General features: G+C 40.8%; 1 protein-coding gene across 1 annotated transcript; it reads right to left on the bottom strand.

Moving 5' to 3' along the window:
* Positions 1-4,154: 4,154 nt before the first annotated feature.
* HTR1B (5-hydroxytryptamine receptor 1B) lies at positions 4,155-6,220 on the bottom strand. Its single transcript, XM_081037042.1, has one exon. The coding sequence runs from the start codon at positions 5,736-5,738 to the stop codon at positions 4,575-4,577; it is 1,164 nt and encodes a 387-aa protein (XP_080893168.1). The 5' UTR covers positions 5,739-6,220; the 3' UTR covers positions 4,155-4,574.
* Between the last annotated feature and the right edge of the window lie 9,622 nt (positions 6,221-15,842).

Here is a 15,842-nt window from a genome sequence, read left to right as displayed (position 1 = left end):
AAATTAAGCTTTATACATAAAGAAAAACTTCAGGTTTTAGGGATCCTGTGTCCAGATTTGCAGTTCTGAAAAATCTGCTATTTGAAATAAATAATAAGCCCTCTTTCCCTTGGCGTATGGATCTTTGTTTTCACTAAGTCTAGAGACATCAATACCATTTGCAGTGCCCAGAAAGAGGGAATTAAAAATTTCAAATGGTGAGCACCCGCATCCTCTAAACAACTCAGGGGCACTCTGCCCCCTGGTGGACTGTCCAAGGATGGACTTTGATGAAAGTGAAGCTTCACTTCCCTCCCCAGTCCCCTTACCGGCCTCTTCCCTTCTGTAAACTTCAGTAAATGTCTCAGTTGAAATTTTTTGCCCTCATAAATTACACATTAACCTGGGTTAACAATTTCCTTTTATACAATGCAAAAACCCTGGACTACTTAATCACTCCTCCAGAGGAAAATGAGAGTTGATCAACACATTATCATTGGTTATCATGGCTTTGCATGGGAGAGAAAAGACAAGTGGAAAAATGAGACATCAAGAAAAGATGTACATGGGGTGAGGGAATTTGGACACTGGGGAGACAGCTGGAAATCTCTAGACAAGGAAGAGAAACGAGAGATGAACAGTAAATAAGAGGATGCTATATGAAATGAAATAGTTGGACATTTCCTCTTAGCCACTAGAGCCTATGCAAACCATCTCTCATGTTCCTTTTTGGTCCTTGGTCTGTATGTCAGCCTCTGTAAGTCTGAAAAGTTGCAAACTTCAGTCACTTCCAGTTTAGCCAAGTTTCTCCCATTCTGTCTAGTTTGGTCTTCCCCAGGTGAAACTTTCTCAAATAGCCCTCTATTTCTGTGCTGTAGAAAATGTATTTACAAGGGAGGCAATGGAGAAAGAATGGCTAAAGAGAAGGTATCATCTGCTGAGAGCCAAAAAGTGTCAGGTATTTTTATAAGTGCTTTACATAGTCTCTAGTCTTTGCAACAAACAAGTAGGCTGCATTGGAGGAGAACCACACAGCCACAGCAAGCTCTATTTGCAATTCAAATCGACAACTTTTGATTCCAAGAGCTATTTTTCTGTGGACTTTTCTGGTGTTCAGATTAATAAGTCTCCTCCTCTCATATCTCCCCCAAGCCTGCTTCTAATCTAATTCTTTCTTTTCCTTTTTCTGTATTTCAAGAACCATATGGTACCTTGAAATCTTACTACCTAGACCAAAAACTAAACATTACCTCTAAGAATGCTGATCTGGAAAATTCTTGTGATAGTGATCCTGATTTATCCTCTTTGCAGTGAGAGGATAATCTGTCTAATTCCTTTTAAATTCTTCCTCAGATATAAACTACATCCCCCAAATCATGGCAGTACATGTCAGTCCACCATGGAATCTTTTATCATCAATTACTCGCTCTGGAAGGCTCACACTCCAAAATGTAACCCAGAATCCAATTAACCAATCTTTCCATGATAATAGAATTACTACCCAAAGATTTTTAGAACACAAAAAGGACTTTTATTTTATTATTTACCTAAATTTAATTTCCAAATACACATTTGTTGAAAGGTGGAATACCAAAGGCAATTTTCAGTCATAACAACTCCACGGAACACATAATCTGAGATTTTACTGCTTGAGTGAATTATAGTCCTCTTAGGGTTTCCTGCTTAAAGAAGATAAAAGTAAGATAATAGAGAGAAAAAGTGAAGAACATTGTTCTATAGGAAACTTGTTGAACTCAGTAACAATTCATTCATGGGTGCAGTGTCCATTCTTAAAAAGGAAACTCTAGAATTCCTAGAAACACAGACAATATTGGTATTTTGGGATGAGTATACATTCATATATTTGTGTGAAAATTTGTGCAATTAAGCAATATGGAAGATGTTATTTGTTACCACAGCCAATGAAAATGTATTTTCATTTGTTTGTAAGTTAAACATTTCCATTTCCCATTTTATGATCTGCAGAAAAGCCATATGTCTAGTTTATGAAACAAACTATGCTATAGATAGCAGTAACTGAAAAGGAGCTTAACATTCTTAACTACATACCCCTGGGTGAGTAATATACTTTGCATAACAATGTGCAATGCTGGATGATGATTCTAGATCTCTTATAAATACAAGTGGTTGCAAGCTTCTACTTCACATAATATGCCCCAAATCCAGTCAGTTCAGCCAAATAGTCAAGCAAAAATTTAGGTGGGTAACCTACAAAAAAAGGTAGACATTCCCTTAGACTAAATTGACCATATTTTGTTAATATAAGGACACAATCATTGTAGGTGCCAAATAAAGAAATCATTTGTAAGTGACTGTTTAATTTTTTCCTTCTCTGGTGCCTAGAAGTTAACTGCTTCTTAGACCCAAAGAAAACACACCTGCATAAACAAACAAAAAACATAATAACATAAATATTGTGCTTTATGCACATTCTTATCAGTAGTAAACTAGATTTCTCCATAGGAGAAATGACACACACTCACACACACAAACTTGGGGATACAGCAGAAATACAGGATTATCTAATTCCTGAAATTTTATCTTACTCCAGTGACTGGTGTAAATGTTGATCAAAATTTCCTTTTTTACTTCGATTATATGTGAACCTTTGAATAGTATATTATCAAGAGTCATTACTCTAGAGTGAAGTTCTGCAAAGTAGGCAGTGTTCTTCAGCTCAATGCATCTATTGTCTAACGGTCTGGACTGGGGAGCTTCAAGTCCGAGTGAATTCATTTTACAAAGACAAACTTGCTTCTGCAGACAAAAGGCATCACCTGCAGAAAGCTCTCTGAAGAAGGTTGTGTGAATCTTCTTTGGCATATTTATGTTTCACATATACATTTTTTTGTTGTGTAGATGATCATTCAGGGCTACTCCTTTTTATTTATATAATGCACTTTTCATCTTTTAGTGTATAATCTTGCCCTGTGTTGTGGAGTCCTCAGAGTGAATCTGAGAAACAAGTAACTTTTGTTGCAATTTGAAAAGACAGATAAATTTAAAGTATTACTGCTATTATACTCATTGGGGTATCAGACCAGGGGCAAATTTTCGAGGTTCAAAAGTTTGTCAGTTTACTGATTATGTAGTAAGTCTGAGGTTTGGTTCTGTGAGTTACGAAGAAAGCAGGCTTAATTTTAGCTTCTCTAAGTTTTTCTAAAGTCCTTGCATGTAGTTTTCTAGTAAGCTTTGTTCCTACCCAAACTTCAATAGAAAGTGAAAAGAAACAAGTTTTGTTTTTTTAAGTAGATTTTAGTGTTCTTACTGCATTTTGAAGATTCTTGGAGAAAGGAGCTAGTTCTCTTAGTGACTTTATATGTTAGCACACAAAGGAATTACAAATGGGAAGGAGAGTGCAAATGACTATCAGAAAAAAGTCTCATGCATTTAAGATTTTTTACAAGTCAAAGTATACATCCTCCTATTGCCCCTTATACCTTAATTGTATAAGAACCATTCCTATTCATCAATCTCCTTTATATCAGCCTCTGTAAGTGATTGATTGAGTTGTATAAAGAATAAATTCTTTATTGAATTGTATAAAGAATAAAGATACTTCCCTTGCTAAGGAGCAGTATGTACTTAATATCATCCATTTAATCGATTGCATTAATAAGAAATAGGGCAGCAGCTTGGGCTGAGTCACCCATCATATCCTCCATTTATGGGGATTTAAATGTATAAAATGACAGGAACATGAAATTAGGAGGAAAAATAAAGCAATCTACAGACTTTGGCACTAGCGCACATAATGCTTTGTTTGAGTTGTTAGAAGTGTGGTTTGACAGTCACTAAATAGGAATTAAAAAATTACAAATCTGCAGAAAACAAACAATCACAGGTGTTGGTTCTCATCTTAACACTTCCCATCTCCCATTCCCACCCACCAACCCCATATAGTTTCAATTATACTAAAAATAGAGATCTTAACATCAGAATTTTGCTGTTAACTCTTCAAGGTTTCTCTGTGCCATCCAAGCCACTCATTGGGTTTGAAGCACCAAATCCACAAGTTTCTCCAACCAAGTTTAAATAAACAAAAACTGAAGACTGAAGGATGCCAAAGTAACTGTTCTCAAATGAAGCTGTAACACAAAGTTCTCCCCAAAACACAGGGTATTAAATGTCTAGTTCAAGGACTGCCAGGCTGCATGTATCTGTCTCAGGCATTCTTCAGACAACAACTACATGTACCACTGGTTCTAGAGGGCGTCATCCATGACACCAAAGCAGGGCAGGGATCACCTTTCCATCATCGATTTTTAAAAAGTTGCAAACCCCCCTTGTGATTGGCTGCCGCAGGGTCAGTGCTGAACCTGGGTTTTGAGGGGAGTAAAGGAGCCTCCTCCTCAGCAGGGAAGCTCTATCTTTATTTTGAACAGTTCTCCTTTCAGGGCGCGCGCGAGCTCTCTCTCAGGGCTGTCCTGGCTTCTCAGGATCCATTGCCCTTGCCCAGATGAGAGCGCCTCACTCCGACCCAGTAACAGTGAAAGAAGAGTCGACCTACCTGTGGAACCAGACACAACATGGTCCCCAAAGGCCGCTTAGGCGACCCCACTGCAATTGACAAGTCAACTTGTGCACTTAAAGCGTATCAGTTTATGGAACGCTTGTTTGAAGTCGTCATTGGACATGGTATAGATAATGGGGTTGATGAGGGAGTTGAGATAGCCCAGCCACGTGAAGAAGTCAAAGATGGCCAGGTGGAACCAGCAGGCATCCTTGCAGATAGGCATCACCAGGGAGATGATGAAGAAGGGAAGCCAACACACAATAAAGGCTCCCAAAATGATCCCCAGCGTCTTAGTGGCTTTGCGCTCTCTAGCGGCCATGAGCTTCTTCTTTTCCAGGAGGGCGTCGGAGACCCGCACTTTGACTTGGTTCGCGTACACCGGAGACCCCGATTCGCTGGGCAGATCGGGAGCTCGCGAGTTAATGGAGGTGACGGAAGACGTGGACCCGGGGGAGTCGGTTATCAGCTGGGCTCGGGTCAAACGCTTGCCAGTCTTATTGGGAGTCTGTTTCAAAATCCGGGAGCGGGCTTCTACATAGATGCGGCCGTAGAGGGCGATGAGGAGCAGGGTGGGGAAGTAGAAAGCGCCCACCGTGGAGTAGACGGTGTAGAGGATGTGGTCGGTGTTCACCACACAGTCTGACACGGCTTTGGCCTGACGCCAGAAGAAGGGTGGCAGCGAGATAGAGATGGAGAAAACCCACACCAGCACGATCATGACCGCGGCCCTCTTGGGAGTCCTTTTAGCTGAGTACTCTACGGCATCCGTAATGGCCCAGTAGCGGTCCAGAGCGATGACACACAGGTGCAGAATGGAAGCAGTGCAACAGGTGATGTCCGAAGACAGCCACAAGTCGCAGACCACCTGGCCCAAGGTCCAGCGGCCGGTGACCGCATACATGGTGCTGATGGGCATCACCAGGATGGATACGAGAAGGTCGGTGACTGCCAGGGAGGCGATCAGGTAGTTGGCCGGGGTATGGAGCTTCCGCGTCCGGTACACCGTAGCGATCACAAACGCGTTGGAGAGCGTGGTGGCCAAGGTGATGAGCGCCAGCAGCACAACCAGTAGTACTTTCCAGGGCAGGGCGATGGAGTCCTGGTAAATGTAGCCCTCTGCGCTGCAGTTGTGGGAGGGAGCATTAGAGACGTTAGCTTGAGAAACCCCAGTCTGCGAGCCCGCAGGCGGCGGCGGGACGCACTGAGCGCTGGTTTCCTCCATGTCTTTTCTCGTCCCAGTTCCAGAGCGCAGCTCTCGGGCATGGAACGGGCAAGGGAGAGAACGGAATGACCGCGAAAGAGACCACAGTCTTGCCCCCTGGTGGGTTGCCAGTTAGTTCCGCGGGTTCCTCATTACTCCTCTACCCCGGTTCCCAGCTGTAACTAGAGGTCAAGGGCGCGGCAGCCAAGGCAGGCGAGCGCGTCACCTTCACTTCCAGTGCGCTTGGCGCTGCCGCCGGGTCTCTGGCTGCTCCTCTCCACTCCGGGTCTTGCTAAGCACTGGCCCACCGAGCCCCACTCGGCTCCGGCTTCCACCCGGGCGTCTAGTAGAGGGTGATGTATTGCTTGAGGAGGGAGCGTTAGCCAGGTGTGGTCTCTTACCCCAATTGCTCGGGACTGAGCGTCTCCTAACCCAGACATTCAAAGATCTGCAGAGTCGGCCCGCAGGAGTTTCCTAGCTGTTGAGACCAAAGCGTGCAGGCCAGCGAGGAGTCCTGGTCTTGCATTCCCGCCCCCCACCCCTCCCCAGGCTGTGGCAGTTTCCTGCCGCGACTGCGGCCGCCAGAGTTGGGTGGGGTGAAGTCTGGGAGCCGCGCTGTGCCGCGCCTCTCGCCGGAGCTCTGCCCTCCCTTCTTTTCACGCGCTGGCCACTCGGGCGAGCTGTCCCGCGGAGACGGGGCCGCACGAGGGGGAACTCCGGGGCTAGGGCTGCGGCTGTTCGTACCGCGTTGCGGCCGCGGACACCTCGGACTCACGGGCACCGCTCGGAGTCAAGCAGCTGAGCGCACTGGTCTGGGGTACCTAGCGCGGCACGCAGGGAAGGGGTAGGTTTCTGCGGAAGCCCAAGGGAAGCGGCGTGCACCAGCCTGGGAGGAGCATGCGAGCCGCGGATCGGGTGGGCTCCTTTTATAGAGTACAGGTCCGGTCCGCCCAAGGCGTGCAACTCTTGCAGTGCAGCGCGTCGCGGCGAGTGAGGATGCCGGCTCCCCATCACCTTCCCCCTCGTCTTACTCCCTCCCTCTTTTCCTCCCGCCTGGTTCCCTCCTTGGCCAAGAAGCTCCCGCCGGGTCCTACCGCCCCCTCTCCCCACTTCCCACCCCCAGGATCCCCTTCGGATCCTGACACCCAGGTGCCGCAGTTTTGGCGGAGAATGGGGATGAGGGCGTCCTGTCCTTGCCTCTCTGGGATTCGGAGCTTGATGCGCTCCGGTCCAGTTAAACCCACGCTCTCAGCTGGGGGCACAGGCACAATCCCTGCGTCCCCCAAACCCCGGCAGGCCAGGGCTAGGTGGAGCCAGCCCTACCTCACAGCTCTGGAATTCTATCCAGCCCTCTGGCCACACCCAGGTTAGAAGGAGGCGCCAGTCATATTGCCTTAGAAGAAAAAGGCCAACAACAGTACATTTCATACTTCGGGCATCAAGTCATACTTAACTCTTGGTACAGTACCAACTAATTTTTCAGATATCTGGTTTTAGAAATATGTGCTTTTCTTTCAATCCCTCCCCTTTAACTGTGAGTCAACAAGAAAAAAAAAAGCTGTCGGCAGAAATGTAAAAGTATCACAAGCAGAGGCTCACTGTTGTGAAATTAAACCTTTCTCTCCACCCTCCGGCTCCAGCCTCAGCCACTCAGCAGTTCACTACCTTTGGAAAACAGTTCGCAGTGAGCACTTGGCCTTCCACAACCTGCTTAGGAAAAAGGTCATTAGGATTGAAGGAAAAAACAAAACAAAACAACAATAAAAACAATGGCTCTGGGGCTCTGGGGCCATGGCCACTAGCTTCTCCCTCGCCTTCAAAGATTACTTCGTGGTATCTACAATATGTGGCACCAAGCAATACCAGTAGGTCCCATGAGCCCCCCAGCAGATCCCCTGTGTTCAGGGTCTCCTCCAACCTTAACAGATGTAAGGTAGAAGTACAAATCAGAGAAAGTGCAATGAATTGGCACAAAGAAAAAATGCAATGTATTTTCAGTCCAGAAAGCTAAGTGATCCCAACTATGAGTTACCAGGGTCTACCTCAGTGTTGGGCAGGTAGAATGCGTCCAATAAATAACAACAACAACAACAAAAACCCTCTACACTGTTATTGATTTTATCAGGTTAAGTGGAAGCATATGTTAAAGAGTATCATTCTGTCTAGAGCCAGAGATTATCTGGCACATCCATTCAGTTTTAAAAGAATAATTGAGACCCTTTGAAAGAAGAGCTTTTTACCCAAGCTGACACAACCCGAACCCAATTTACTTTAATTCCCCATTTCTAAGCCAGGCAGGCAGGCCAAAATAGAGTGCCTAGTCTATGCCAGGAATTCTGGGCATCAGGGGTAAAATGGCCAATGGGGTAGAGACCCAGACCCAATTTTCAAACAGTTTGCATTCTAGAAGAGGCAGAAAGACAATAATCATATGAACAAGTAAAAACTTAACATGCTTTCATGTACTGTTACGTGTTATAAAGAAAATAAAACACATTCATGCATTATGAGTGAGGGTACGCTTTGAACTAGGTAGCACCTCTCCAAAGACATCCTCTGGATGCATCTGGGCTGCCTATAGTCACGCTGAGGAAAAGGGCACTTCCCTCTGATTCCTAGCATCCAGAGCTGCTCAGGTAATATAAAACCTCACTGCACAACATTTTAAGGAGTCCTGTCCATCCTTCCATTCCAGCCACCCACATCAGGTGTCTACCTGGAGTGCAACTTTCTCTTAGAAACCACAGCAGAGAGAAGCAAAGCAGGAGAACCTAAACCACTAGGTGGGGGCGTTGGCTAGGATGGAGCAAAAAAATGTGTGTGGGGTGTGTGTGTGTGTGTGTGTGTGTGTGTGTGTGTGTGTGTGTGTTTGCAGTGAGGGTGTGCCAGAAAACAATTTTCCTGCTATTTTAGGGGAGCGGGCAAGATTTGAAAAAATGGTAGATTCTGGGATGCTAGGCAAAGGAAGGCAGAGTGGAATGTTACAAGCTGCAGACAGCCTTTTAGTTTTCGATTTCTGCTCCAGGAGCGTGCAAAGGAGAAAACTACTTGCTCCTTCTAGGATTTGGCTTCAGCGATAGGGAAACCTGTGGCTTTCTCCAGCCACGTTATTACTGCTTTACAGAGTGGAATCTGCAAAATCTAGGTGGAGTTTGATCCTCCACCCTCTGACCCCCGACTTTGGTTAAGACTTCCTTGAACACACCCAGCCATCAACCGACAGGATTTTGACAGAGTTTAGAGAACCACTTTTCATTAACTTGTTACCGCATTTCACTCACTCCTTTTGCACATTATATATATATATATATATATATATATATATATATATATATACATACACACGTATACATATACATATACATATACATATACATATACATATACATATATATATTTATAATGTAGGTATTTTCACATGGGTGCGTGCCTGTGAAACAGTCAAGAGAGCAGGAAATCTTTAAAGTTGTCACTGCCTGGGTTGGCCCTGCAGAAGACCCGCCCCTAGGCGCCATCCCTAGCTGCGCTTGGAGAAACCTCCGCTAAAGTTTTTGGGAAATTCAGTCAGCCCAGAGAGACAGCGGGAGGGGGAAGGGAACAGGGATCTAGGTGGGGCATCAGGGCGCTGCAAAAGTTAGCTGGAAGCCAATAAGCTCCTGTTTGACCACCGCACACAAAACTGCGCATTAACGTGCGCCCCTCATCAGCTTCACTGGGGTAGATTTTTAGCAAAAGCTGAGGAGTGGGAGCATAATGCTAGAACCCCAGTGAAGCTTGGATCAGACGCGAAGACTGAGCCCGTGGTGAGCTGCACAGGGACCCGGGGAGCGTCGCGCCGCTGAGACCTCGCCAACGCTAGAAAGATACCTTGCTGCTGATGCAGTGAAATGCGAGCCGGCACAGACTTCCAAATTTGCAGCTAGGCGCTAACTAGACCCAGCGCTGTGGACTCCTCCTCCACCTCTAGGAAACCACAATAGACACCTCAAAGAACCTGGTGCAACCGAACTCTGCCTTGGCTGGAAGCCAGCCAGCCCTCTGGTTTGGGGCACTCACTTGGGTCGTGCAACTCTAGAGTCTTCCCTGCACTTCCCAGAAAGTGCCTCTTAGGCACAGGAGAAAGAACCTGCGAATTTATCTTTGCCTTGCTGAAATAAAATAGCGGGACCACTCACGCTCTAGTGGCTTTGCCCCTAGACCCACTAGGGAAATGCAATCTCACACCCTCTATCCCCACCACTTGAAAAATTTGCAAGCAGTCCCTCACCACAAAATGTGGGGACCTGACTGCTATAGCTACTTTTTATTGCAAGTCCTGCTTCCACAATCTATGGCCACTGTTTATGTTTTTTGCTTGCTTGTTTGTTTTTGTTTTTTAGCTCTCACCCAGGAAATGGGCAGACCTTGAGCTCTGTACATCCTCATGTGTAGTTTTAGCCCTTTGCTAGGTTCCTCTTGTATTTCCTCCAGTAACTATTCTTTAAAAGCTCATCGGTAATAATGAAAGTAAAGTCTTACTTTTGTCTTGCTTGATGACACTATGTAAACGTTAGGATAAAAGAACATTTGCATACATACATACGAATGTATACATACAATTTTTGCAGACAACTTCCAGAGGTTACAGACACTGTGTGAATCAGGTTCCTCTTGATATTCATTGACCCCATATTGGGCCTTTGACTTGGTATCTGTGTTATGGTACTTAACCTATTTCCCTGAAAATAAAAGACCTAGCCAGACAATCAGATCTAATGCGTCTTTTGGAGCAAAAATTAATATAAGACCTGATATGATATGATATGATATGATATGATATGATATGATATGATATGATACGATACGATACGATATGATATGATATGATATAATATAATATTATAGACCGGGCCTTATATTAATTTTTGTTCCAAAAGACACAATAGAGCTGATTGTCCCACTAAGTCTTATTTTCTGGGAAACACAGTAGTAGAAGAGCTAGTTCCTAACTTAGGTCTCAATCACATATTTCCTGGCTGAAGACCTAGGTTTTAGAAGAAAATTTCTAACCTAAAACAAAGTTATATAAGGAGAGGTTACACGGGGGAGATGGGTGTTGATTTTTTTCTTCTTGGAAAAACAATTGGACATCACAATAATAAGAAATTTTTGGATGGAAAAACAATGCCAATAAATCCACCAAACTTAGAAACAACTTGCTACTTTAAGTTGGCAGCATCATTAGGCAGCTCTGTTCAAGATGAAGTCTCTCTGGAAAAATCAATTCAAAGAATATAATAGTGAAGTTGTCCACTGGCCTAAGGAAAGAAGCAATAGAAATTGGGTTTTGCCTGATGTTCAACTAAGAAAAATTGCATCGTTCTGTGTGATTAGTCCCAGTCTTGCAAAAAAAAAAAAAAAAGCCAAGCTGTTTTATTGTTTCTTCACCTTTAATTAATGAATAATAATCATTATCCTTTATAGACCACTACGTACTAAGCCATATGCTATACATTCCACATGCATTTGCTCATATGATTCTTATAACAACTCTAGGAATTATTATCATCCTCACTTTCTGGATGAGGAATTTGAAACTTAGAGAATTCAAGTAACTGCCAATGTCAGACAGCTGGTAGGTTATAGAACTGGTTTTCAAATCCAAATCTCTCTAATTTCAAGGACCAACTCTTTACCAATGGTTTACACTGAGTCAGCCAGACAGCTGAGCATTGGCAGCCCTTTTAAAAACCCTGTCTGTGGCTTTATTTCTTCTCACCTGTGAGGTACATCACTGCTCATAGCTATTTAATTCTCCAAAATAAACTTTGTTATGTACCAACAAATTAAAGATTTAAAAAATTTTATAGATGTAACATGTTAAATACAGTGACATTACCTGTTCTCCATTTTTCACCATGTTAGTTAGAATATAAGTTAGAAAAATAACCTAAAAACAAAATGGAATTGCTTTTCTCTCCCGCCCCCCACCGTAGGTTGAATATAATTCAACTCCCTTTTGCGCCCATGACCAAAGAAAAAGAGGCCTATTCCTGGTGATAAAATTATTCAAATAAAGTTTTTTAAAGGGAATATTAACCAGAAATCAATTTGGCAAGTTCACCTACTAAGAATTTGCTAAAACCAGGAACGTAAAAAAAAAATAAAAAAAATAAAAAAAAAATTAAAAAGTCTAAACTTTCAATGCACTAAAACTTTTGTACTTTATGCATGACAGAGCTCTTTTTAGCCAGATTCAGATCTTACTTCTTACTTTGTATACACTTTCAATGTGTTTGGCTCTGAAATTTCCAAGACCCCTGAACATTAGAAGCTTCGCATTAGAAATGGATGAGAAACTATGTTAGGTAAGCCTGTGTGCAGCAAGATGTCACAACAGTTCATTATTGCAAAATAGGGAAATCTATGGTAAACTTTAAAAAATAAAAACCTAAAATAATGATAATACCAACATTATTATTTGTGTCAATACATGTAATAGTATGAAGTATAGTATTAATTCTTTTATTGCAAGTAATGGAAAACCAATTTCACCTAAAAGCAAAAGAGAAAATTTGTTTCAAGGAGAGTGGGGATCCTCAAAACCATTTGAGGTATTAAACCCGTTGGACAAAGAAATACAGCTGGACGTAAGGAACAACCAGCATTCTGGAATACAATCAGAATTCCTTTTTCTGTTGATTGCTTGTTTAATCTGTTGGCTTATTTTATCTATTTCACTATAGATAGGTTTTTATCCACAACAGGTGAAAACACAGCTATCAACACACTTAGTGATTACATCTTTCAGCTTCAATCATGTTTCAGAAACTAATATACATCTGTTCCAAGTTCAGAAATTCTGCGAAATGGGTTCTGCTCCAGGGTAAAATGTAGGAGTCCATGACAGATAAATGTTCCGAAAGTGAAGAATCAGACAAATTAAAATGCCAGAGAAGGAAAACCAGCTGATGACTGCTATTTGTTTTATTTCCTTGAGGCATTTGCTGATTCTGGGCACAAATTGTGGATTAGACTTGATTCAGCAGAGGGATTTGACTGGGAAAAGAGAAACAAGCAAAGCTTTTGATAGTCATTGGGACCAGTGGGCAAGTTTTGAATCTAGAGGAACCTCAAATGCATGGTCAATTTTCCCTGTGGACATTTTCTATGTGTTGTAGTAAAATAAAAGACCATGGGAGTGGATAGGAAAATTCTCACAGGCAAATTGAAATCCTCCAGTTTTGGAGTGCTTAGAAGAAAAAGTCCCTCTAGAAAGAAGGGGCCCAGAGATCTTCTAGGATCTCAAACAAAAGGACAGGATGGCAAGACCCTAAGAATAAGACAAATCACAGACTGACTTTAACTACAAATCAGCTCAATGTCTGATTGCTTGATATAGTCAGCTCTGTATGCATTCTGTCTAATTTAGGAAAGGCTGAATAATCTCTGGGTAAAATAATATCATCTGGAGCTTCTCTAGTCTATTTATATACAATAAAAAGCATACATATATAGTTGCAATGAAAAATATGACCAATAATAACTAAAAATAAACTAGACAAAAGAAGTAAATCCATTAATGATCCAGATATTAGAGTTAGCAGAAAAGGACTTTAAAATAACTGTGATTAATATGTTAAGAAAAATAAGGGAGAAATGGACAAAATTGATAAAAAGATAATTTCAACAGTAGATGGGAATCTTTAAAAACAGAGTCAAATAGGAACTTTAGAAATAAACATACAGTATCTAATATTAAGTATCTACTGGATGGGTGTAACATCACACTAGAAACAACAGAAAACAGAATTATTAAGCTTACAAAATTAAAACAAAATGTCTAAACTGAAACACAGAGAGAAGAAAAGCAGAAAGAAAAGAACCGGAATATAAGAGTTGGAACTAGGTCAAAGAATCTAAACTACATGCATAGAAAGAGAGGAACAAGAGCAGAAATAAAAAAAAAAAAAATTTCAAGAGCTAATTTCCAAGAATTTCCAGAAATAAATATTTTCGATGAATACATCCAACAAAGACAGCATTGAACAAGCTCAAAGAACTACAGCCAGCATAAATACAAAGAAAGCCACAGTCAAGCACATACTGGTCAAACTGGTGAAAACCAATGATGAAGAAAAAAATTCATAAAACTGCCAGAGAAAAAGACACATTACGTTCAAAGAAGCACAATAAGGCTGAGATTGACTTGTGAACAGAAAGTATACAATGCAGGAGATAATGTAATGACACCTTATATAATATGTAAAAGTATTTTTAAAATGTCAACCTAGAATTTCATACCTAGAGTTATTATCCTCTAAAAATTGAGGTAAAATGTACATGCTTTCATCCAAACAAAAGGTGAAAATGTTTGTTGACAGAAGAATGAGACTACAGAAAATAGTAAAGGAAGTTCTTCGGGCTGAGTGAAAATGACACCAAATAGAAGCACTGACTGTAAGAAATAATGAAGAGCATGGGGGAGTGTAAATATATGAGAAAATATAAAAGACTATTAACTATTTAAAATGACAATAAAATAGCATCTTATAGGGTTTATAACATATATAAAAATATATGACCACAATAACATGAATGGCTGCTACCCAAAAAGAAGAGGGATAAACAAAGTGAACTGCAGTAAAAGTTTTGCATTATTCAAGATGTAATAATGGTATTTAAGCTGTATCCTAAAAAGTCAAGGGTGCATATTACCCTAAAAAAATCAAGCATGCATATTGTAAAATATCTAAGGTAGTAATGAAAAATTAGTACAAGGAATGTATACAGAATAATACAAATAGCTTATTATACATAAAAGCTAGAAAAGAAGAAACAATGAAAGATAGGGTAAAAGGAAAACAAATCGCATGACAGTACACTTAAACCCAAATGTATTAGTAATTTTAATAAATTTAAATAGAATCAGCACACCGATTAAAAAATTTTAAACTTATGAAAGATTTTAAAAACTAGATCTAACTATATACTTTTATATAATACATACTTTTAAAGAAACAAATATTTAAAGGCTAAGTGATAGGAAAATAATGAGGTATATAAACAGTAACCATAAGAAAGGTTGTGTGGCTATTTAATATTTAAAAAGTAGTTTTTAATATATGAAGCCTCAGTTCAACAGAAAGACATAAGAATCTTAATACCATAGCCTCAAACTATATAAAACAAAGCTTGACAATACTAAAATAAGTATTAGATAAGGCTACAATCAAATTTAGAGATTTTAATACACTTTTCTTAGTAGCTGATAAAATGAACAGCTGTTAAAATGATAAAACAAGCAGAAAAAATAAGTGAGAATATGAAATATTTGGAGAATATACTTAATCAAATAAATGACATAGACAACATTCCAATCTAATAACCGCAAAATATATGTTCTCTTCAAGGCACATGTAACACTTACAAACATGGACTATATGTCAGACACAAAACAAGTCTCAAATGATAGAAACAGATCCTGCATCAAAGAAGATAAATAGTTTACATATAAGCATGTAAAACAATGTCAATGTCATTAACCATCAGGGAAATACAAATTGAATCACAATGAGATACCACTACACACTTACTAGAATGTCTAACAAAAATACTGGCATTATCAAGTGCTGACAAAGATGCAGAGCAACTGGAACTCTTGTTAGTGAAAATGCAAAATGGCACAGCCACTTTGGAAAACAGTTTTGCAGATTTGTCATACAATCGAATGTACATCTATGATTTAGCAATTCTATTCCAAGTTATTTACCCAAGAGAAATGAAATGTATGTTCACAGAAAAACCTGTACATGAATGCTTATAGCAGGTCTATTCGTAATTGCTAAAATTTAGAAAAAAAACATAGATGGCTTCTAACGAATGAATAAACAAACTACAGTACATACATACAATGGAATACTATTCAGCAATAAGAAGTAATCAACTACTGATTCATGAAACAACATGGATGAATTTTAAATGCATTTTGTTATGTTCAAAATAAAATTCAACCAAGTGAATGTGAAAATCTGATTGGCTTTATCAAATGATTCATACCATCTAGCAACTACCTGCTGCTCTGAGTGGTTGTCCAAAATGGAAGGCTTCTATGGGAAGAAGGGTGGGACAAAAGAACTATTAACA

Source organism: Rhinolophus hipposideros (assembly GCF_964194185.1).
Source record: "Rhinolophus hipposideros genome assembly, chromosome: 3".
NCBI classification, from domain to species: Eukaryota; Metazoa; Chordata; class Mammalia; order Chiroptera; family Rhinolophidae; genus Rhinolophus; species Rhinolophus hipposideros.
This window is presented reverse-complemented; position numbering and strand designations above follow the sequence as displayed.